Raw genomic sequence first — 25,951 nt, 5'->3', positions numbered from 1 at the left:
GTAATTATGCACTTTGTTATCAATACTGTGATCTATTATATGTGCAATCAGAACACTCCCATCTCTGACTATAAATGTTGCAATACCTTTCAGGTAGTTAAATGATCGCTTGAATGATTTTGTAAAACAACCAAACGTTTGTTACTTTTAAAAAAGGTGTTTTTATATCAGAATAAATATCCAGTTTATCTTCCTCGGCTTAGGAAGAACATTCACATTAAGTGAAGCTTGTTCGGTTAATATCATCAATCAGGTAAAATTTCTTGATAATTAATGCAAATGCACTAAAATTGGACTTTTTATTTATCTTATTGAATGACGTTCCTTTCCAGACGTGGTGATTTTGTAGTATTTCTATTTGCCTTTTTTTACGTTAATTGTAATACAATGGTAATCTAATGCCCTGTTCACACGGGGAGTTTAATTCGCAGTAAATAAATGCGAAGTAAAATAATGCAAATTAAAATAATGCGAATTAAATTGCGTTCACACGACAGCAAATCCATATTTGACATAATGTCATAGTGTCTGTACACATTTCAGTGATTAACGTAATTTTCCTTTGTTTTCACGAAAAAATAGCATGAGTATCTATGGGTGACCACCGACATGTGACATGTGACTTAATTTTGCCATTACACATGCGCGAAAATTTAATTCGAATTAGCTTCGCCAAGCGTTCACACGGAGATAATGCGAAGTAATTTAATGCGCAAGTAAATTAATTCGAATTAAACTAATTGGCATTAAAATCCCTGTGTGAACGCGGTTCAAATTTAATTCGCAGTAACTTACGTTTAATTCGAATTAAACTCTCCCTGTGAACTTGGCATAACAACCAAGCTTTATGATATACGTGATGACTTTAACTTTTCTATCGTCAGCTTCCCTTACTCATGCAGCAAAATACCCTTACCACCTGCATATAGAGTGTATATCTTTCAGTTGATTTGATACGCAAGAGCATGCTCTACATATGAACAATTTTAAAACGAGGTAAGTTATTGACAAACAAGTTGATGAAACAAGATTATGAACAGTATCGTTTAAAGTCATCATTTCGTAAGTTCTATGGTCGATACAATGGTTTTGTCATTCTATCATTAAGTCATATACTGACTGACGTTTTTCATACTAATTGTTAGGCCATTATTTACACACTGAATTGTCGACGGATTTTCCCGTTATTTACCGATTATGACAAGGAACACACGGCGGATGTAACCGGTCAGCAGGGATGCTCATTCCTCCATGGCACCTGATCCCGTCTCTGATGTTTCAGAGGTCTTTGTTTGCTCTGCTCCAGATTTGTATTGTTTTAATGGACTTTGTGCTTGGACATTGTTCGTTATCTGCATATTTCATAAAATACTTACCATACCAGTAAACTCCTTGGTCATAACTTAATAAGCTTATAGCATCACATGTGACCTCTGTTTTCTTTCCTGTGTTTCTTATTTGGTTGTCATGTGGATATTAAATAGAAGAAGAAGAGATAGAAAGCCAGTATGAGGAAAGGTGTAATAAAATGTTGGACTATAGATTCCATAATATATACATGAATATATATATATATATATATATATATATATATATATATATATATATATATATATATATATATATATATATATATATATATATATATATATATATATATATATATATATATATATATACACTTTTGTATCAAGTTCGAGTCAGAAGAAGGCTAAGAATAACTGAGAGGTAAAAATGATTTGTAAATAATGACAGTTTCTATGGGGTTTTTTTGTGTATTAGGATGAGTACCGACCTAGAGGCACAGGATGACCAAAGTTACCTGAATATTAATAAAGTTTCAATAAAACAATAAAGTTCCTTCTTTATTGTTTTATACGGGATATGATGGTTGCAACATTGCAGCAAGACGTTTTTGTTTATTTTCCTTTAATAAATCAATTAATTAATTTATTTATTGTGAACTTATTCATCTTAAATTGTTGAAAGTGCGTAAAATATCGTACTATTACTTTACATAGACGGAAAAGCCATGAAACATTCGACTTTTAACTCATTTTTCATATGGCTTCGAAAAGCCGGACCTAAGTAGTATATTAATACAATAATAATTTTGATAGTCCTGTAACCCATTTAACATCCCATCCTCCTTCAATGAATAAAAAAAAAATCGTTGCCACCTTTTTGAAGTTTAATAATTTGATTGATGGTATAGTTTTCTCGGTTTTTTGTTTTGTTTTATTTTTTGTTTGTTTTTTAATTGCTTTTAATATTTCGTGTTCAAATGAATTTTAAATGAGACAAATGACAAAACGAAAATCCCAAATGAGAATATTTCATTCCAATATTTCAATTTCTATTGCTGTTATTTTCATCAAGGAACAGACAATTATTGCTCAGATTTTGACAGCTGATTTGTGCGATTGACAAATTCATCTTCTAATCATGGTTCACCTAGCAATGTAACAAAACATATATTAGCATAAGCACAACTCAATGAAATTTTCCTAGTAAGAAAATGTATGAAGTAAGAAAACTTCATAAATACCTTGGTTCCTCTATGTTTTGTTTTGATTGTATACTTGGTTTTTAGGTTATTTAGAAAGTTAGGATGTAGCATTTCAAATGTACTTGATTGTAGAAATTATCAAATATTACATGCATATTCCAGGCCATATATAGCAGATTCAGCGGTTTGGACATATTGTTCAGTATTACTGTTGTAAATAAAAATTCAAAATTGAGATGGCAACTTTGCTGCAGATGAGCTGATTACAAATAATCAGGTGTATTTAGTGAGTGATCCTAAATTTCTACTCACGGTAAATACGGTAATTATTATTGTTTTTTAAATCTTTGTTGTTCACACCACTGGTCAACAGTTGTATATTTGGTTTCAAAAAGAAACTAGACTTTAAGTCATTTTAGACGTTTACCTGCACAATGGTGTTATGGGATATAGAAATTTCTATCTGTTAAATAAAACATGTAAAATAGAAGTTATTAATATATATAAAGTATACTAGAAATCATGATACGTTTCATGATGATCAAAAAGTTCACTAAGGGATGAAACAAATAATATCAGATAAAATTATAAAATGATTTGTAGAAATTATTGATGCATTTCAATTTCATAAGCTCATGGAGAAAAGTTTGGGGAGTAATTCGGTTTACATATAAGGAATATATTTTTCATCTGCTATAGTATTTTGCATGAGTAGGTGTCGTTAATCATTCGAAAAAAAGATCTTAGGGGATAAAAATTTTTATCTACTGTAAGATGTATTTAAGTTCATTGTGCTTAAATTTCATTTTTCAAATTTTGGAAATTAACATTTTAAAATACATCTCGTTTGTTATCATTTGTTAAGAAGGAAGACCACAAATAAATGTCATATTATGTGAATAGATTTATTTTCATTCGTATTACTGCCAAATTATCGGTATTTCTATTTTACAAATGTTAATGATGTTATAAGATATTTGTAGACAGGGATTATCAATCAAATATTTCATCTTCAAACAGAACTCTGTCATACAAGAACGATATAAATGCACCATTAAAGAACGACGCATACAACGTACTGTAATTACGTGTGTTTTGTGACAGTTTACAGTTTTTATTAGGGCAATATTTTTTTCTTAATTAGTAATGTAATTTCCGTTATTTAATAGGAAATCACCGTGATTATTTTTAATAATGGGAAAAAGTAAATGTGAATTCAAATAATACAGTAACTTTAAATGGTGAGTTATCTTAATAAGTTCAGATATTTCAAAATTCTAAATTGCTTTTCTTTTTACGAAAAATAAATTACTTTTACTTTTCAGCCCTTGAATTAGAGGTGACAAAGATTACAAACCTTTATTAAAATTCATTTCAGTTTTCTGCACTTTTCAAAAATCATAAAACATACAAAAATCAGGAAAATCCTCTTCTGGTGGAAAACTGATGTGAACTTATTACGCACTTAAAAGTTTGGATTTTTTTCTGGAAGGTTATGTGACACATCGATCAAATGGAAATTCGTCTCATAAAAATTCTAATTATCACTGCCAATAAGATATTGGAAAGAGCAAAATATCCGCCCATGAAACAATTTCTGAATATAAATATTAAAAAATAAATAAAAAAAACCCAATATCTTTCCTGGAACTAGTAAGGTAATGTTAAACACGTCCTTTTTATGTCCAAGTTTTTATCGTGGTCTTTTTTCTGGAACACCGTTGGGGTTAAATTGTTCACACTCTTCATGTTATCATGTTCTTTCTTGATTTAATTAATGAAAACAAGTCACATGACTACTTATTGTTTCACTTCACTTAATTCCGGAAATATTGTCAGTGAGGAATCATAACTCTGTCAGGTAAGGTTCCAGTAAAGCTTCTCTTAATGAAATTTTTTGGGAGGTACGGATTACATGGATTACAAAGATTTACCGATCAACTACGATGAAAATAAACTTTAGCTTACTGTGAAAAAAATATTCCCTTGAAATAAAAAAAAAAATATTGATATATTCTTTCAGAATTTTAATTTTGGAATCTGATGACGACGATACAATCGAATATTAGATGTTTTAATTTAAGAGAAAAAAATTATTCAAATGAACTTTTTTATTAAGCTCACCTGACCTAACGTTAGCTTTACTGATCAATTTTTTTTGTTTTCTATCGATAATCTTGTCAAGAACAGTAGGTCAACAAAATAAATAATATATATATATATATATATATATATATATATATATATATATATATATATATATATATATATATATATATATATATATATATATATATACAATTGTTGACCAGTGGTGTGATTTCAAGAAAACTCAGGTAATGATATTTTTTTGGATTTTGAAACTAGAAAAAGAATAATACAACAGAATTCATATTTATCCATGGACTTGTTTAGTATGCACGTTCTCTTGAATAAAAACAACCATAATATTTTCAGTTTTTACCTACTGGTAATAGCGTTACTTTTCATACTTATCCTAGCAGGGACTATCAGTATAAAACGCGCTCACACTTGTACTTTTTGTTGACAATTTGCATAAGCCAAAGAAAATACATGTATCTTATTGCAGAAAACATTCAATCAAGGTAGAATTGTATCTCCATATATTTCATGTACTAGTTTCCAAGACAAGAAAAGCAGCTTCTTTCGTTTTCCAACTAAAACATAAGGAAGACGAATCTTCAAAAATAGCAAGAAAATGTCATTTAAAAAGGGGGGGGGGGGGTTATATAAAATATTTATCATTAAAAAATTAAAACATAATACATAATATTCAACCAAACAAAATAGACTTTAAATGAAACAAAAACTACATGTAGAAGGTGAAGATATAACATACAGTGATCAATCTCATAAATCCACTGAAAAATACTAATCGAGAACAGAGCAATACGCACGGAACTCTGTATATGTTCAATTTGGAAAAAAGTGTTTTTAGCAATTCAAATATAAAATCTGATATTTATTATTTGTGAAAAAAGGTTGAAAATTAAAGTGTGGTTATTCATTAAGATTGCCTGCTAGAGCAAACCACATCTAGAAGAAAAACGTCGTTGATAAAAGAATATTTCGGTAGCAAAATTAAGAGGATGTAATGTAAAGGAAAGTGTCATGCTCTAGTTTAACTAGTTTAACGTAGTGAAAATGATTTATATTTTTCTGATTTTTGTAAACATTCGCAGACAGTTAAACCACCACTCATGTTAACAAAATATATTTTTTATTGGTATTGTATAATAAAGAGTTGCAAAGTATGATAACGGCTTCCAGTGGAATCCATAAGCATTCCTCATTTAAAGTATGTTCTTGAATATAAATTGGGTTGCTATAATGACCTTCTTTTCAAATACAACCCATAAATGGGTCGTATTTTGACTGACATGTTATATACCGATTTGTTAGGCCATTGTTTTACGCTAAATCTGACTACGTATTACCCGTCTACTTAATGAATGCCTAAGGCTCACGGCGGACGTGACCACTTGACAGGGGATACTTACTCCTCCTTACTCCTATTTATCGTGCCAATGCCACGGGGCCTCGGTTTTTAAGGTCTCATCCGAAGGACCCGCAACTTTCACTTCAAAGTGTCGAGCGCATGGCAAAGGAACAGTTGCTACCCATTTTTTTATCGACTTAGGTCTGTCGCGGCCGAGATTCGAACTCACGACCTCCCTATCACGGAGCGAGCGCTCTACCGACTGAGCTACCGTGAACGGTAGGTGATATCGGAATATAACTTCATAAATAAGCAACGTTGTCGATAGAAAAGCTGAATTTATCTCTTTTGTCGTGCAATTTAGTTGTTAGTTGGTCTTTACCGTTTATAGTCAGTAAAACATCTAATATGAAACAGATTTGACAGGCTCTATGCTGTCTTGTCGAGTCGACATATGAATGGAGGTTACTATTGTTAATTGAAAATGGCACAAAATTGCATTTTTGAACACTTTAAAATATTTTAGGAATCTATTACTTATGGGTTTTTTTGTGTGTTTGTTTACTGTTTAACGTCCCTCTGGAGAATTTTTCACTCATATGGAGACGCCACCTCTTGCCGGTGGAGAGCTGTAAATTTTGACCTATACTCGGCAAGTGAGGGATCTTTTTCGTGCCAACACCTACTGCAACACGGGACCTCGGTTTATACGTTATCATCCGAAAGACCGGGTCTCCACGTCCCACAGTGGGATTCGAACCCGCGAGGTAAGGATCAACTCCTTACTCCGCGACTCTAAAGCAAACGCTCTAACCACTGCGCCCACACGGGCGACTATTACTTATGTCATTTACATTTAAAATCATTCAAATAATATATATCAATCAGTGCATCATTTTATTTGAGTTTTGTATCCTTAAGTATTCATTGAATTTTTATTCTGAAGTAAATATGAGAAGGAGTTGCCATGCCAGAGAAGTGATAAGACTATTTTAGGTTTCTCCTGATCACCTCGAATCCGGGATGTTTCGCGCCGATTCTGTTTCGCTCTGAGATGGTTCGCGCTAAGATGATTCGCGCCGATTTGGGTGCGAAACATCCCACGTTTTATTTTAAATATTTCATCACATTTTCATCCGTTTTAAATTATTAATCAAATAAGCCAGCAATAATTACTTATTAAATGGAGGTATTATGATTATCTACTTATACATAATTAGCACGGTGTTATAATAATTCATAATTATGCTATGTATGTATACTTCAAACACAGACAAATAATTTACGTCTGTTTCAAATATAATCTTCTTAAATTAAAAAAAAATGTTCCAAAAATATCTATATTTACATATATTTAAAATCTAAAATTTTTGTTAAATGAACTAAACTCAGTAGCACATTTATGTACTTGGAGTGAAACATCATGGGGCGAACCATCTCAGCGCGAAACAGAATGGGCGCGAAACATCGAGGGGCGAACCATGCATAGGTGCGAAACATCCGTGATGAAATTTGAAGATAACGAACAGTGATCGTTCTCAAATTTCCATTTAAACAAGGCAATTTATGAGCAGAGAAAACACGAACTTCTGAAAACAGAGGTGAAATCAGGTCCTATGAAGGAAAAAGCATCTCCTGCCGACCTGTCACAACCGCCCTGTGCTCTTTGTCGTGATCGGGTAAACGGAAAATCCGTAGACAATGCAATGTAAAAATAATGGACTGACAATTTGTTTGAAAAACATCAGTCATTCTTATACCTGTCGTCAGATCGTAATTGCAAACAAAGTCATTGTATCGACCATAGAGTTTGCGAAATATTGATTTAAAACGAGATTGTTGTTATCCTTGTATCATCAACTTATTTGTCAAAAGCCCATTGCGTTTTGGAAATTGTTCGAACGTAGAACATGCTCTTGCATTTCGTACAGCTGGGTTGCTACAAAAGTAAGGGAAGTTGACGATCGAAAAGTTGAGGTTATCATGTTTATCATAAAGTGATTGCATATTACAACAGAAACAAATTGAAAGGATACAATATCCTCATTATTTTCTGTAATTTTTTTATACACAGGTGAGAGAGATGGACGCACCATGTTCCCTGTTACTTTTTACGTGTTTGATATCCTGTGTTACTGGTCAATCTATTGACGCTATAGTAAATGAAGCTGTAGAGACTGCCTTTAGTGGTGGAACAGGAGGTTTAGGCGGGGCTGGTCTACAGCAGGCTGCCTTTGGAGGTCCAGTAGGGGGCACCCCAGCTCTAGGGGCTGCTCCAACAGCAGGACAAATTCCAGCAAGTAAGAATTTTAAAAAATAAAAATATGATTTATGAAAAAAAGTACCTTATTATTATTTCTTTCTTAGTGATTAAGTTTACATCCTGCTTTGACTTCAAACCTGCAGTAAAGATTGTGGTTTTTGAATAATGCTGTTGTACAAAATGTGCACGGCATGCTTAGCAAATAAATAATTAATCATCAGCAAATTTAAATCTGATAAGTGTAAATCTTATACGGTAAAGTCAAAATAACGTAAGAGAAATACCAAAGATTATCTGAACGAATGGAGATTTCATCAGTATACGTAGAATTAAATACAATGTACTTTCTGTTAACTCACTTTGACAATTCTGTGAAATACTATGGAAATGATCAACGAGGCTGAGTCTAATTATTTCACAAGTTGATGACACAAGATATCAATCGACTCGTTTAAAGTCATCGTTTTGTAAGTTCTACCTTGTTAGCAAATACAATCTACCGCTAAGTCAAATGCTGACTGACGTTTTTCATACTAATTGTTAGGCATTGTTTACACACTGAATTGTCGACGGATTTTCCCGTTATTTACCGATCATGACAATGAGAACACGGCGGGTGTGACAGGTCTGCAGGGGATGCTCAATTCTCCATGGCACCTGATCCCACCTCTGATGCTTTTGGTTCGTGTCGTGTCTGCTCTGCTACTGATCTGTATTTTTTTGAATGAACTTCTGAATACTGTTCGTTATCTTCATATATTTCACCCTAGATATTTTAATAAATTTTCTTGAATGAGTTTTTACAATTATATTAATTATTTTAAGATAAAATAATCGAACCTTTGTCATCCCGATTTCTTAGGGGGCAATTTCAAAAGTTGTCAAATTTTACTATTGGACCCTATGCGAGAATTTGTTGGAAAAGCGCCATATTATCACATTTTCCCCATATTTTTTTGTATTTCTGCCCTTGGGATTTCCTTTTCAGTCGAATTCATGAACGTTTTTGTAAAAAGTCACACATTGTGAAATTTCAAAAAAGTTGACTATCTGGATTGGTCCAGGAATTATTACAAAAAATTTTCCAAATGCCAATTACCTCTAAATTAAACAATTTGTATATACATGTATCAGCACAGATGAATTATTTTGGTAAAAATAACAATGTTTAGATTGCTGTTATATTTCTTTTGATGTTCTGTCAACAGTTTTTCATAAAATGTCCATGGACGTCTTGAATACTCAAGCGAGTCATGCGTTTCTTCAGCGTCATGCATTGCTTACAGAACCGGAAAACGGTTACGTCGTGAAAGCAATTTCAGCGTTTATTCCTAATTATTGTCTTAATTAAAAGCTCATTTTAAGACCCATATACGTTCGTTTCAGACAATATAATATAATATTAATTTTGTATTAAAATTACAATATTTAGAGAGTGTAATGATGGACCTACGATTGCATGAAACTAAAAACCTGCGAAAAGTCATGCGCACTCGAATTAGACTCGGTCTCGTTAAAGTTAAACATGAAATGGTTGTCCGACCTCTGACATATAAAGGAGGATGATTAACAACTGACTTTGTAATTGAAAAGTTTTGTCGTTAGCTGACATTTTCTGCCTTAAATATGTGCCTACTGGAAATATTCAAAGGAACGCTTTAGTGTCAATAACACTACAATTTAATAAGTTAATTAAACCATGTGTATAACAATAAACTGAATATACAAAGAAAAGAAATTAAAATTTATAAATATATTAATTACCTTCAATATTACTCAATTACAAAAGAGAATTTCACAACAATCAAAAGATGGATAAAGTGTATTACCTTAAAATATTATGTAAATGGACATATGATAAAAGTCCAGCTCTGATTAAATTATAGTACTTTCTTTCCTTAAATTTTCATTCCTAACATACTGCGAAAAACTTATTTTTAAGGTCGAACTGCTGACGGCAGGGCCCCTAGACCAGTGGGAGGAAGGGGCTCGGGTGCTGCCCGGGCACTTTCCAGGTTCTCCCAAAGTAATTCCCCGGCTACAAATGCCCTCCTGAGTGATCGATCAACAAGGGCTTCGTTTGCCTCAAGAAGGATTGCACAAAGGTTTGTACATGTATTATAAAAGATATGAAAAAATATTGACAGTTTTCACACAAAGACAAAAGGATTGGCATTTCATGGTCATAATTGTTTTTAGCTTTTGTCAAAATTAAATACGTTCCTATTGTTTAAGAGCAAGGAGAACACTTTGAAAATTATAGTTACATGTAGATAGTAATTCAGTGCACATTTCATGCTTTGCAATTAGAATCACGATTAAGAGTATAACAGTATAACCTCATCTGAGATGTTACATGTTAAGACCTGTAATCAGAAAAGGATATTTGTCGGATTCTTATCTCCGTTATTTCTTTTGAAATGAAAGTTTATCTGAAGCAATAAACAAACTTACTCTTAACTGATTGAATTCGTTTTTTGAACCCTCTCGTTTGAGAGATATTGTATGGAGTGTGAAAGATCAGCGGAATTGTGCAATTGGCTCTTCCAGCATTTTTAAGTACGGATCGATTATATGATACTTTCACTTATGCTAAGACGGATATAAATATAAGCTTTATAAAGTCCATTTTCTGGAGTAGTGCGATTATTAATCGATGTATAGACAAACAAAGAGAACATTTTATTGTTTAATTATTTCACCCATCGAGTCTCAAATCAAAATTCTCTGTAATTATCTTTTTCTAATTATATTTATGAAGTTTTTGTAAGCATTAACAATTTACATTTGTATTACGTTGGTTTCATTATTTATCTGGGTGATCAACTTTTGGTGTTTTGAGGAAAATATACAGTTTTGTTGATGTGTTAATTTTAGACAGAATATTTTGTTCTTTTCTGTCAGCGGTGAAATTTAAAGTTCGTGCAGCAATAACGGGATTAATAAAACTGATGTAACCGCAATATACATCAATTTAATGAACACAAAATGTGAAATCAGAAAATATTAATGTTGGACTGAGGTTCAACTTTTTTTCTTCTAAAAATAGGCTGCTAGAAAAAAATGTGAAATATTTGTTACAAAAATAGTATAATTTAAAGCCATTTTCTAACTTTAAAATTCATTATAACATACAAGTAATTAATTGTCTGAAGACGAATATTTTTTACAGGTAAGTAAACAAATATAAGAACATTTTATAGATAAGCCACTGGGTTCCTTGCAAGTTGGAACTTTTTTTTTTTCTGTCAATTTTTGAATTCCTGTTAAAAAAGTTCTTTTTTTTTTAATTGTGTACCTATTTTCTTCATCGCTGGTTTTGAGGGCAATGATTTTTGCTGTTTTCCGAGTGACCTTTATTTTCAGTTTGCGTTCACTGAATTTTCCATAATTCACAGAAACAGTTTTTAAGACGTTATAATCGCCTCATCTCTTCTTTCACTTTGTTTTAAATGTCCCTCTTCTTTTCATTGTTTTCTCCTTCTTTTGTGACATAAATGTCTTATCCGGACTGATATTCTGGCTTTAACAGTGAAGTCTCCTATATCGTTTTATTTACTATGTGTAAAGGCAGTTGGTTTGTTCATTATTAACACCAAGAAGAATAGGAAGAATACATATGTTTGTTTTAGCTTTTAGAATTTGGTTAATACACATGTATGTGCATTCAGCCTTTCTAACAAGGCATTTTCCTTGTCATTACCTATCATAAGTAAGAATATGTCCTCGGTACAAAAAAATCTATTTCCTGTGGACACAGAGAACTACATTTATGACTGAAGGAAGCAAGAAACGTAATTGATTTTTGCACTCACATATCTAGAAATCAAAGGTTTTGTCAATTTGCAAGATTTTTTTTTATATAAGGCAAAAAAATATTCCCTTCATAAAATCTGGCATATTTTCACTAGTGTCTGTTAATACATAATAAGATAAAGAAAGTGTGTGTCATACCCTCAATTTATAGGTTTCTTCTCTCAAAGATGCTCAACAGATGGTTGTGATCAACTTTACACGAAGACTAAGAACTTTAGTCCAGCAACGTAAAACGAAATAAAAAGATCTGAAAGTACTGACATAACGAGTCTCTTATCTTTGATGTAGGATTTTTTTTTCTAGAAATTCAATTATGTGAGTATGATGGCAAAAGAGAAAAGCTGCATTTCAATAGCAAAAAAAAATTAATCTTGTAATCTTAGTTAGGGAAGGCTATAGGGTTTTCTATAAGAGATCGTATTTTCTACATTCAAGAGGTTTCATTGCATCCACGTCTTGCAATGGTTTTGTAATTCTACTCAATTGTCATCTTTACTTCTAAGAATTCTTCATCATAAATATATTGGCTTTGTTTTTACATTTTCGAGTACCGAGTATAGGTCTAAATTTGAATTTCTCTATATGAGTGAAAAATCCTGGAATGGAAACAACATACAATCAATCAATCAATCACATTTTCCTTTCTTTTCTTCTAAGCTGCTTTTTTCAAGAAGGACTCATAAAAAATATTTAGTCTGCCCTCTTTCCAAAAAATATTCGAAATGTTGCAGTTCTCCTTTACTTGTGGTAGTAGATATTATATATAGCATATAATAACTAAACAGGTTGTGAAAGCTTTTCTGAAGCCGAGTAAATATGTTCGCCAATTTGAGTAACGTTGTTTACAGTGATGATGACTTGGATGGCAGTAAATGCTTTTGCTTTTTGGGATAAGTAGGAAAGAAATAAAAGTTCACGTGAATTCATGTTCATTGAAGGCAAATATATCACTAAATGCCATTTTATTAGTCCCCTACCGGTGAAACAGGAGGGGACTATCGGTTTTTGTTAATAATATACTGGCATTTCCAAGTTAAAATAGTCGGTACCTGCCGAAAAACATTTGTAGAAAAATTGACTCAAATTAGCCATGATAAAACTCAATTTTAAAATTTGCAAAATCAAAATAAATGGTAATTGTTACAATCTAGTTCTAAAAATTCATGTTTCGAAAATTTGAAATTCATTAGTTAAATGAAAGCATTGCATTTATTTCAACTTATTTCAAAATGCACGAGTGTGATTCATAGTAGAGCAAGAGGAATAAATTTACTGCAGAATTTTCCGCTATTTTCTTAATTAACCAAAATATAAGTTACTATAAGGCATGTAAAAATCAATACTGTTAATTTCGAAATCTTTGCATGGTTAAAAACTTTTGCAATTTTTGTGATAAGTAAAGCCTTGCAAAATTTATAATCACACAATAGTTTCAAATAAGATACCGTGCTAAACAACAAACCAATACATTTTGTGATTTCTTAAGCCTCCACAATAATAACCTCAAGCAAGTTCTACTATCTTAAAAAGAAATTGCATAATTTTATTTTTTACATCTATGTTTGCACTTTCGCATTGACATCACGACTGTGGCAATTCATTTTACATGAAGCCGTTCGACTATATAAACATATAAACAAAAGTACCCTGAATATCAAGACATGTAGTTACAGTTAGAAGTTTGCACAAAAATACTAATAATATTGATTCCTTGTTAATTAAAAGTTTAGCTGATAATATTGATTCCTTGTTAATTAACAGTTTAGCTGGAGGTACCGGAGCAGCTTTTCAGGGTGGCATGGGAGGGACTCAGGGGGATATGGGAGTGGCACTACAGCGAGCTGCCCAAGATCAAGAAATCGCAGCAAGCTTTCAACGAGCATTTGATCGGTTTTGCTATGAGATGCCGGCATGTGATGTAAGTGATCCTTACAGAAGAACAGACGGACAATGTAATAATTTGTTTGAACCTCTGCTGGGATCCGCACTCACGCCCCAACAGCGTGTTCTACCTGCAGCGTATGACGACTGTAAGTACTGGACTTTAAGACATTGGTAAAATATTTTGACAAAATTTTAATTCATTCAGTAAAAATTGAAAATAAAAGATAAAACAATAAAAATTCAAATGTTTTAAGTAGATTTAATCATAAATTATTTTATCAGTCATCGACACCCCTAGGACCCGCTCTGTCACTGGTGGACGCCTTCCTAGTGCTCGAACAGTCAGTAACAATGTCTTTCAGTATCTGGGAGGGGGCATGACCCCCGTCAGTGCCACTTTCTCCACCTACCTCACTCACCACGGACAGTTCATTGATCATGACGTTATCGCCACGCCCTCCGAACAACGTAAAGCAAACATGTTTAACGAATTAATTTTCAATAACTCATATCATTAAATTTATTTTCAATTAAAAAAGATTCAGTTTATTTATTTTTATTTACAGTTGGAACTGTGGATAATCCCCGGGCTATTTTAGACTGTTGTTTTCCGGTGAAGTAAGCATACATACATACACGTCCCTTAACCAATTAGATATATATTGTTATATCATATTTTTATTCTGGATATATTTCTTGCATTCTTAGTGCATGATCATTTTTTTAAAATTCTTCTGTAATCTGAATTTGGTTTGTAAGTAATGACATTGGTTATCGCCTCTTGCCTATTATTTTGGGTATTCTTTATCATGGTTATAGACGTGTTATACATGTATTGATAACATGCTGTTCGAGATGAGAAAAAATAGGTTTTAAGATGGGAAGTTATCCTTACATTTTACCACTTATTTTATCTCTGCTTAAAATATCTGCCATGCGAAACAATTTTATTTTATTTTTGATATTATATTCTTGTGTAAAAATCAGGATGACTTTATCATTATTTTTTGCTGTAAAAGTTCTACAACAGGTAACTCTACAATGCCTTTTGTTTTTTAGAAAAAAGTATTTTCTGAATTGTTTTGCGAATTTTGTTACTATACAAGTATGGCTACTTATTTTTCTTAATAGTGAGAAGCCAGATGCCTGCTTTAACATATTTGTTCCTCAACCAGACCCATTCTTCCCGCCTGATCGATACTGTATGAACTTCGTTCGTCATGCAGGTGCTCCTCCCTTAAGATGTGAAAACGGTATTTAGCTTTTCTTCAGTTATCTTTCCCTCTTTTAAGGTCACCTGAAATGAAGGTTCAGGTGAGCTTTTCTGAACAGCTGTTGTCGATCTTCTTTCACTTTGTCATTTCGTCTATTGTCAAAAACTTGATTAAAAATATTTTTCTGCTAAGGGGTTTGAATATATTCAAATACCTCTTTCTGAGGGGAGATAATCAATGAAAGGCAAATTCAGACTGTGTTCATTAAAAAAATCTTCTCAAGATCCCTGGACCCAGAGAAAATGATACTAATGTGAACACGTTCTGAGAAAGTGTAAATCATGGTCCCCAGGGGTAAAGGGGGACCACAATAGGAGATCCAAGTTTTACATGGAAACATATAGCGTAAATTTATTTTTTAAAAACAGCCATGTCGTAATTAGTACAATAAATATGCAAGTATCCTCACGTAATGTAGATTCGATTTTTTAAAATCATTGCCCCTAAATGAGGGTTTTGGCCATAATGGGGAATTGAAAAATACATTGGAATTCAGTAGTATATGTATACAGAATAAATTTTTAATAATCTTTAAAAAACAGTTAGACCATGATTAGTCAAATCATCCTCAATTAATGCAGATTCAAGTTCGAGTGAGGTCCTTAGGGCCCTTAGGGATACCCTAACAAAAAAATACTATAGTAAACTATAGTTAACTATAGTTTACTATAGTTAACTATAGTAAATCAAAGTTCCAAAGTTTTCACTATAGTAAATCAAAGTTCCAAAGTTTTTACTATAGTAAATCAAAGTTCCAAAGTTTTTACTATAGTAAATCAAAGTTCCAAAGTTTTCAATATAGTAATTCAAAGTTCCAAAGTTTTGACTATAGTAAATCAAAGTTCCAAAGTTTTGACTATAGTAAATCAAAGTTCCAAAGTTTTTACTATAGTAAATCAAAGTTCCAAAGTTTTCACTATGGTAAATCAAAGTTCCATAGTTTTTGCTATAGTTAATTAAAGTTTCAAAGTTTTCCCTATACTTAATCAAAATTTCAAAGTTTTTTATTAGTTTAACAACTTTTGTATTTTTATATTTTTTTTGATTATTTAGCCGTTTTAGTTGAGGGGGTGGATATGGGGTTGGTTGGGGTTGGTTTTTGTTGTACATCTTTATTTAAATATACAAAGTAGTTAATTCAAATGCAATATTTACATTTATAAATTTAAAAAAATACACGTTGACTGAAGTTGATGAAGCAGATATTTTGATTCTAAATGACATTTTTTTTATGATATATTATTTTTTTTTCAAAAAAAAAAATACTTACGTTACATCTGCATAACATTAAAATTAGATATATTGAAATAAATATTGTTCTTTTATAGGCCCAAGCGACAACCTTTACATTAAAATTCATATCTTGTACATTATTCTTTTAGGGGAGGGGTCGGGTTTTTAAAATGTTCTCTAAAGCTTTTATGAATCTTAAACTTGAAATATCATAAAATGTAAAGAATGGGAATCAAAAACATAATTCCACGGGATTTATCGTACTTAATCAAAGTTTTAACTATAGTAATTCAAAGTTCCAAAGTTTTCACTATAGTAAATCAAAGTTCCAAAGTTTTTAGTAAAGTAAATCAAAGTTCCAAAGTTTTCACTACAGTAAATCAAAATTCCAAAGTTTTTACTATAGTATATCAAAGTTCCAAAGTTTTTACTTTGGTACTATAGTTAACTATAGTAAACTATAGTTAACTATAGTTTACTATAGTATTTTTTTGTTAGGGTATCGTGGGGGCCAAACAGAAATCAAAGTTTTATATATAAAAAAAATAAAGGACAAATCTGTTAAAATCCTTTAAAGATTAGAAGGGTCAATATTTTATTTATATTTTTATGTAACATTTCAAATATAATGTAGAATAAGTGTTATTTAAAGTACAAATTTGCTTTAGATTGGGCCACTATACCATAAGGATTGAAATATGCATTTAAAATATACAAGAACAAGTCACAAAATCCTTTTCTAAAAGAAAAAAAAAGAATCCCAATGTATTGTGGATCCAGGATTTGTTTTGCCATGACACCTTTGGAGTCAAGTGGTTTCTGGGGGTATATCGAGGATAAAAGCTTTTAAAACTTTTTAAAACAATCCTTTGAAGAACAGGAGGAGCAAGATTGCTTTAGCCTTAGGCCCTTGGGCCTTATATATCTTCAACTATTTCTTAGTAACGTACATATATATATATATATATATATATATATATATATATATATATATATATATATATATATATATATATATATATATATATATATATATATATGTATATATATCCATTCTTCTATTTAAGAAATTACTTTATTTAAGAATAAGGAATGTAGCACATTGCATTCCTTTTGTGAATATAAATGTGAGAGGTTCTTATGTCAATTTCATTTTGTTATAAAGATCTGATATTCATTTTCTAAAAATATATTTAGGTGTCCGCCAACAAATAAATCAGAGAACAGCTTTCGTCGATGGTTCTATGGTTTATGGATCTGACATCAATCTTGAGCGAGACTTGAGATCAGGAGGTAAAACACAAAATACTGAATACAATCTGATATTGATAAGTTCTCAACAATCTTCTTGAAATTCAGCATTTTGCAAATTCTGTGGTCGTTAAAATGACCTCATTTGCAAAAACAAAAAACAAAACAAAAAAACAAAAAAAAAAAATATCTTTGAGTCGCATTTCGACTGACTGACTTCACATTCACTGTAAGGCTTTTGTTTTGATACTAATTTAACGCATGGAATAATCCACTTACCTGATCAAAATGGGATGGGTGTGTCAGGTCGACAGGGGATGCTTCCTCCTCCTTGGTTTCTCACCTGATTTCACCATTGGTGTTTTCAGAGTCTCTGATTTTTGCCATTTTAAAAATTTGATTTGATTAAAGAATTGTCTGTTTTTTTACCTTCATTTTTTTTGTTTATAAATGATAGGCTGATATTTTTCTTTTAAGTTTATGGAAGGCTGGCAGAAAACTTTCAGAATCTTCTTCCGCCTCACCCAGAAGGATGTCCAGCAGAAATCATGACTAATTTTCACTGTTTTATAGCAGGTAATCATTTTTTATATTCCATTCATTGATTTACATTTATATATAACGTATCTATACTGTTTTTATTTTTCCTCTGGGTTTTAATTTTTACAAATTTCTCTTTTTTTCTAAGAATTTCATCTTTTTCGTTTAATATTATAAATAAATCTGATTAGCATTTGTGTTATTTTCTCTTGTATCAAAGACTCTGTTAAACAAATAAGGATTTATGGACATAGGTATTATATACATTGTTTAATTTATAACAAATCTAATTCACGCCTTTAAAAATATTTTCAGGTTATAGATAGCTTTAATTCGCCAATGGCGATTTTTTTTTCAAAAGTGGCATAAAATTCATTTTCCCCCAGATATACTATACATAATTGTGAATACCCCAAACTTGTTCCATTGTTTATTATGTAATGCATGCATGCAGACACATTACAGGAAATCAGTTCTTGTTATAACTCGAACAGCTGACCAGGTAACTTTAGCCTAAAGCAGTTACTTATCAACATAATTCAAGAGATAATCTAAGAAATACAAAGTTCTTAAAAGATGAAGCTGGTAATTTAAGTTTTATAAATTAAAAAAAAAAAACAATCAGGGATCAGGGGGAAAACGACGATGACGAAAGTTACAGAATATAGCTGGTGATTGTACTGGATTAAAAGTCAAAATATTGTACTTAGTAAAAGTAAGAACATACATGGGTTAATTATTTGGAATCAATAAAGTATATTGAAATTACATTGAATAATTGTAATAGTACTGAAGATGGATTGAGAGTAAATACAGTAAAACTTATCTTATCCGGACACCAGTGGTTTCAAAGAAATTGGCCGGATGAGACAACATTCCGTAATAGATAATATATAAAACAATTAAATTTACTGCAAAGGACTTAAATTTTACACCGTATTAGACAGGATTTCGGATTATACAACATCTGGAGATTAGACAAGTTTTATCGTACATGCATGTAACCAAGAATTAGTTCAAGTTGTTAAAGACAAGTTTTGGACCAAAACGTAATTCACTTCTATATTTTTTTTTTTTTTTGGATACAATAATGGTTTTAACTAAATAGATTATTTCTCTATGCTAGATACTGCCCTTTACAACTTAACTAGGTCTAAAACTCCCATCCCCATCCCTCTTCCACAATGATAAAAAGTGTTTTATTTTTCCTGATCGTTATAAACAAAGGAAGACAAGTATCCTCGCAAGCCATCTCATCAAGGACAAGATAAACGACCTTTAATTGATATTAGAGAAAGGATATACTGTTCTATAAATACATTTAGTTGAGGCATCAATCTTTTACTCTTAAAATCCAGTGTTTAATCATTTAATATATTCTTACATTTGAAAGATAGCACTGAGATACATCCTCGGTTAAAAGTGATAAATGTCATCAAACCCTGTATTTGGTAATGAACTTAAGACTACACTCCTAAGTGCTTATCATTCTCATAATCTAAAAGTTAATTACCAGATTTACATTTTGGAGATAACAAATGACATTGTTGAAATATTTCTTCAATAGGTTCTGGAGAGGCATTACGCATAACAGTCGTTTTTGTCTGACTCTTTTTATTTTGCCTCTTGAGAACTATATCTTTCTAAAAGTAAGAACGAAAATATTTTTTTTATATCAACCGAATGGTAATTTGAAGGTTATGAACACATTAAACAGGAAAAAGGTTATCTTCCCTCCATGTTTTAAGATTCATACCTGATCACACTTTTAAAGAAAAGTTGACACATCATTAGTTCATAAGAAATATGTGTACACATGTATTCAATATGTGGTTTTTTTGCCTTATAAAGTATATTGGAACCTTCTGAATTTTTTATTTGATTTAACACATTTTTATTTTGGATACTGTAACATAGGGGTGATCAAAAGGTTAATAGATTTATCATCATGTTTTGCGTTCATCATGTCATTAAACGGACAACTGTATAGTCAAATTCTCATTTCAAGCTGTCTCGCTTTATTCTATTTGTCAGAAAGCCCTCAGTGTCCTGATAAAATGAATGTCAAAAATTTACAATTTAATTCAGGAGTAAAAGATAATATGATGTTTCGTGCAATGAGGCAAATTTCCTTCAACATTTAGTGTTTTGTCAAAATTAAGTGTATTGGTGTGAAAACAAAAATACAGAATTTTTTTTATTTGCTAATCTTTATATTTTGGCTTATGTGCTCGTATTCTCAACACTATCCAGTCCCCAAATTCATTTTAGAAATTGAATTTTGCACCAAAGAAATATCTTCTTTTATCCTTGCCATTTGTTTTAAGTACAATTTATCTTTTTGACAGTCATTACCTCTATCTGCATCTAAACTAAACCAATTTAAACACTAAAACAATTTTTCATTTTTTGATAGGAGACCACAGACCCAGCGAGACACCAACTCTAACTATTCCGCACATCACGTGGTTGAGACGTCATAATCTCATTGCTGACGCATTAAGACAAGCCACGGGCATCACGCATGACGAGACTCTTTTCCAGGAAGCAAAGAGGATATTAATAGCAGAGCTTCAACATGTAACATACAACGAATTTCTACCCGCCGTCCTTGATAATTTCCATATGATTGCTTTCAATCTAAGATCAAGACCATTCGGACATGCTAATGTTTACAGCCCTCAAATTGATCCAAGAACAATAAATGCATTCGGTGTAGCAGCCTATCGTATGGGTCACAGTTTGGTGAGAAATACCGTAGGTCACGATAGGGGATTAGGAAATGTCCAGACATTCCCTGTAAGCCAACATTTTGAACGCCCTGATCTAATGTTTAATAACGGATATGAATTTATGGCTCGTTGGATGTCACGGGAACCAAAGTCTAGGTCTGACAGATTTCTAGTTGATGGAATCAGAAATAGATTGTTTGAATTTCCACCTGTTCCTGGTATGCACCCATCAGAAACATTATCTTTTGATCTGGGAGCTTTGAACGTACAAAGAGGCCGAGATCACGGTATACCCTCCTACAACGCGTACAGAGAATTCTGTGGACTTCGAAGAGCAGTTTTGTTTGCTGCTGTCCCTGGGGGACTGGTAGATCATACTCCACAGGCAGCATCTGCACTTCAGCGAACTTATAGGTAAATTTGTAGGTTCTTGAGGTCTATCAATGTTCAATATCTTCACCTATTTCTTTTACAATCCCGACTTTCTTTTTGATACACAACATATTTGATTTATGCTTACTCCTCCATGGTACCTGATCCCCTCCCCCGATGTTTTAGAGATCTTGCTTTAGTCTGCACAATTTGTATTGTGTCAATGGACTTTTAAGCTTGATTACTATTTCTTATCTTTTTATATCATACTGAAGGAAATGGTAAGAAAGCGTATCAGATTTTCTATTATAAAGTTTCACTGTGAAAAAATTCATACAAAAGCTAGATGGCATCTGGCAATTTATGTAAGAACAAGAAATACATTTTGTGCAATTGTCATCAAATGCATGCAATATTTATTTTTCTAAGGTTTGGACAACCCCTCGTGGAATCCATTTAAAACTCTTTCGAAAATAGCAAAGTTATAAACAACTGATTTGAATTGCTAAAAAATAATTCTGATACGACGAAGAGGATAACCATTTCAACTGTATAAGGTTTACAGACGGGGGATACTATGTTCTGAAATAAGGATCAAGTGCACTGCAGCATAGATATAAGCAACCACGCGTCCACTGCTACACGTTTATTGATTTATTTATGTTTATGTATATGACTAATACTGGTTTTGCTGTTCTTGAGATGAATATTTTTATACATGCTTCTCAATACATATAACTAATCATGGCTTTGCTGTTCTTGAGCAGAAGATATTTAATTTTTTTTCCCAATGTATTCCTACTATAAAAACTTTGATTACCCATTTTGGCTCCACTCTATCCCCGGGGGATCATGATTTAAAAAAAAAAACTTGAATGTACAATACCTGTGAATGCGTCTATTAAAATAAGACTCATCAACCCTGTTGTTCTTGGGGAAAAGATTTTCCCATTTATTCCTGTGTAAACTTTGATCTTCCAGTGTTGCCCCACGCTTCCTCCTGGTGTCATAATTAAAAAAAACTTGAATCTACACTTCCTAATGAAGCTTTCACATAAGTTTCAACCTTTTTGGCCCAATGGTTCTCGAGAAGAATGTTTTAAAGATTTTCCCTACATATCCCACCATATAAAATACCCCGAGTGTCATAATTTGAACAGACTTGAATCTATACTCTGTCAGAAAGCTTTCAGATAAATTTCATCTTTTATGATCCGGTGGTCCTTGAGAAGAAGATTGACTTTTAAATAACCCCACAAAATGTTCACTTTTACTTAATTATCTCCTTGGAAGCAGGTGTGGTCCTTCATTTATGTAGGGAAAACTTGAATCCCCTTCAACCATGAATACTTTGTGCTAAGTTTGGTAGATATTGGCCGATTGGTTTTGAAGAAGATGAAATTGTAAAAAGTTAACGACGACAACAATTTTATTTGTGGAGCAAAATTCCAACACATTTTCTTTTCAAAAGTATTTTTATTATTGTCTAGAGGTATACGCTTTATTGATAAGTATAAACTTTTTATAGAGGAGCCATTGAGAATAAGATTACATCAAGAATTAGGTCATTTTCAAAAATTGCTTGTATTAAAAAGTTTTTTTCCTCTTTTCACCAGTCACCCTGATGATATTGACCTCTTTGCCGGTGGGATATCTGAGACTCCTCGACCAGGAAGCATTCTAGGACCTACCTTCCAATGTCTAATAGCCTTCCAGTTCAGTCTATACAAACATGGTGACCGTTTCTGGTATGAGCGCACTTTCCAAGAAAATCCACTGGCCGCTTTTACGCAAGGTAATTTTCGTATTTTGCATTGTTGAAACAAATTATCATATTTAAGATCAGTAAGTCAATACAGTTACCAAGCTGCTTGTTGGTTTGAAAGTAAAAAAAATGGTACGCCGAATTCAGGTTATAGTAAAATTTTCTGAAAGGGAGGCATATTTTATTTGCATTCAAGTTTGAAAAACACATTAAGTTACATATAACAGGTGTTTAATTGTTCTAGATAAATATGAACCAGTCTCAAAAAAAAAAAATTGATGCTTGACTTCTTTGTCTATATAAATTGTTATATTTTCATTTCATTTTGAGCACAGTTTAGCCTTAGGCCAAAAAATTTAAACCTATGCGCTATTCAAGTTTGTTCAAATCATGGCCCCCGGAGGTAGGATGGGGCCACAATAAGTGAACAAAGTTTTTCAAAGGAATATATATGAAAAAATCTTATCAAGAACCACTAGACCAGAAGAGTTGGATATTATATGAAAGCTTCATTACATAGTGTAGATTCAGGTTTGAACAAATTATGACCCACCGGTGGTGGGGTGGGACCACAATGGCCGATCAAAATAGGACTACATAGGAATATAAAGGAAAATGTCTTTAAAAATCTCAAGACCCATTGGACCAGAAGAAATGTGATTTAAGTGAGAGCTTTATTACATAATGTAGACATAAATTTGTTCACATCATGATCTCTGGATGTATAAGAGTAAGGCCACAATGGGCGATTAAAGATTAACATGGGGACTATTTTTACAAAATCTTTTTTCTAGAATAGAAAAGGCATAATTAGTCATTCTGATATGGAAGCATTCTCAGGTAGTCGAGATTCAAGTTTGTTGAAATCATAACCCCAGTGGATAAGGTGGAGACCCAATGGGCGATTAAAGTTTTACATAGGAGTATAAAGGAAAAAATACCTTTTTATTAATCTTTTTCTAAAACAGCAAAGGCATCAAAGTTATATTGATATAGAATAAGTTTCAGGTGGTGTAATATCAAATTTGTTCAAATCAAGACCCTCTGGGGTAGAATTTGGCCACAGTGGGCAATTGAAGTTTTAAATAGGGAATGTATTGAAAAAATAAATAAATCTTCTTCTTAGGAACAGCTGGGCCAGAAGAGTTGAAATTTATATGAAAGCTTCACATAATGTAGTTTCAAATTTGTTCAAATTATGACCCTAAGGATAGTGTAGGCCACATGTGGCGATTCAAGTTTAACATAGGAAAATATAGGGGGGGGGAATGTCTATACAATCTTCTTATCTAGAACAGCAAAGGGATGGATAGTCATATTGATATGAAAGCATCCTTAGGTAGTGTAGATTCAAATTTTTTGAAATCATGATCCCTGGGGGTAAGTTGGAGCCACAATAGGTGACCATATTTTTTTTTATAGGAATATAGATATAGGAAAAAAATCTTTCAAAATCTTTTCAAGAATGACAAAGGCATGATCAGTATATATAATATATAAACATACCATCCTCAGGTAATGTACAAGTTTTTAATTTTATTATTACGAGTTACGGGTAAGGTAGAGAAGGGCCACGGTAGGCGACTTAAGTATTACAAAGGAATATTGAGCAAAAATTCTTCTGATAAAGAATTGTACACAGTGACTCAGGTGATTGTTGTGGCCAATGAGCCTCTTGTTTTATTTTAGTAATTTTAATGGCTAATTGGTATTTGTTTGTTACTTTCAGCTGAATTAGAAACAATTAAGCAGACAAGGTACTCAAAGATTCTGTGCTCAGTAGTGAAAAATATTCCTGGCACTGTCCATTCCTTCCAACCAAGTCTGATGTTACGTCCTAACATTCCAGGGTAACCTCTCTCTCTCTCTCTCTCTCTCTCTCTCTCTCTCTCTCAAACATGTTGGTTCTGTGTTGCATATAAAGACAATTAATCTTTCATTTTTCGCCGTCCGTCTGTCTGTCAGTAAACATTTTCAAAAAGCTTATTACAATTTTGGACCGATTTCAGTAGGAGCTGGAACACGAGTCGACTTAACGAAACCGCTTCTCCTTCAAAAGTTCTGGTTTGATTTCAGTGTTATGGAAAACTTCTGGATATATAATTCTATAAATGAAAAATTAGATGAAGTACAGTTTAAGTGGATTTTTTAGCGAGACGCAAATTTAGCGATTTGTCCTTACAAATAAGCATAACATTTTAGCAAGAAGTAGTTTTAGCGATTAAATGATGCCTAGAAAGACAATGGTACGTTGTAATGCAGAATGAATTGTTAGCGATATTCAATTTTAGCGATCTCAACATCCTCGCTAAAATGCCAAAATTGAATTCTCGCTAAAATTTCTACTTATACGGTATTTCAAATCAAGGTACAATTGTCCTTCCACTATTATAAGACTATTACAAACCAGTAGATGGTCTAAATAGATACTCCTGGTATTGGTATCATAAACTCCACAGGAGCGGTATTTTGTCAATTGCCAGTATATCAAATTGAAGAGCTATGTAACATCGTCTTCTCTAGAGAGGGTCATTCTCATCTTTTTCTTTTACCAGGAATTCCCCGCTCCCATGCAATATTATTTTGCAAGGAAATCGTCTTGGGTTTGACATAACACCATTTGCACGACAGCTTTTGCGATTAGGCGGCCGGAGACGTCGAGGTCAAATTCCGTGGGGCCCAAGTCCAATAAATCCAGCCATGCGCGGCATTCTTCAGACTGCTACAGCGCTAAATGATGACGCAGGGTTTATATCTTTGATGAATAAAGGAAGTTCGATCCCGAGCGGAAGAAGAGTAACACAGAGAACCAAAGTATATTAATAATAAAAGAATATATTGCATCACTGCCA

The 25,951-nt window shown here is 32.4% G+C and overlaps 1 protein-coding gene across 2 annotated transcripts; it reads left to right on the top strand.

Moving 5' to 3' along the window:
- The first annotated feature begins 942 nt into the window (after positions 1 to 942).
- Positions 943 to 25,951, top strand: LOC133186828 (peroxidase-like protein). 2 transcript variants are annotated; one of them, XM_061322174.1, is made up of 13 exons: positions 943 to 996; positions 8,044 to 8,269; positions 10,175 to 10,337; positions 13,810 to 14,078; positions 14,215 to 14,400; positions 14,499 to 14,550; positions 15,064 to 15,185; positions 17,637 to 17,732; positions 18,168 to 18,266; positions 20,647 to 21,376; positions 22,951 to 23,129; positions 24,829 to 24,949; positions 25,655 to 25,951. In XM_061322174.1, exons 2-13 carry the CDS (start codon positions 8,053 to 8,055, stop codon positions 25,920 to 25,922), a joined length of 2,502 nt encoding a protein of 833 aa, XP_061178158.1. In that variant the 5' UTR covers positions 943 to 996; positions 8,044 to 8,052; the 3' UTR covers positions 25,923 to 25,951. The 2 variants fall into 2 exon arrangements, with proteins under 2 accessions (XP_061178158.1, XP_061178157.1); XM_061322173.1 differs by lacking the exon at positions 943 to 996 and adding an exon at positions 4,272 to 4,370.

This window comes from Saccostrea echinata, unplaced genomic scaffold (genome assembly GCF_033153115.1).
Source record: "Saccostrea echinata isolate AGI-Se365-2 ecotype Australia unplaced genomic scaffold, CSIRO_AGI_Sech_v1 ptg000014l, whole genome shotgun sequence".
NCBI lineage: Eukaryota > Metazoa > Mollusca > Bivalvia > Ostreida > Ostreidae > Saccostrea > Saccostrea echinata.
This window is presented reverse-complemented; position numbering and strand designations above follow the sequence as displayed.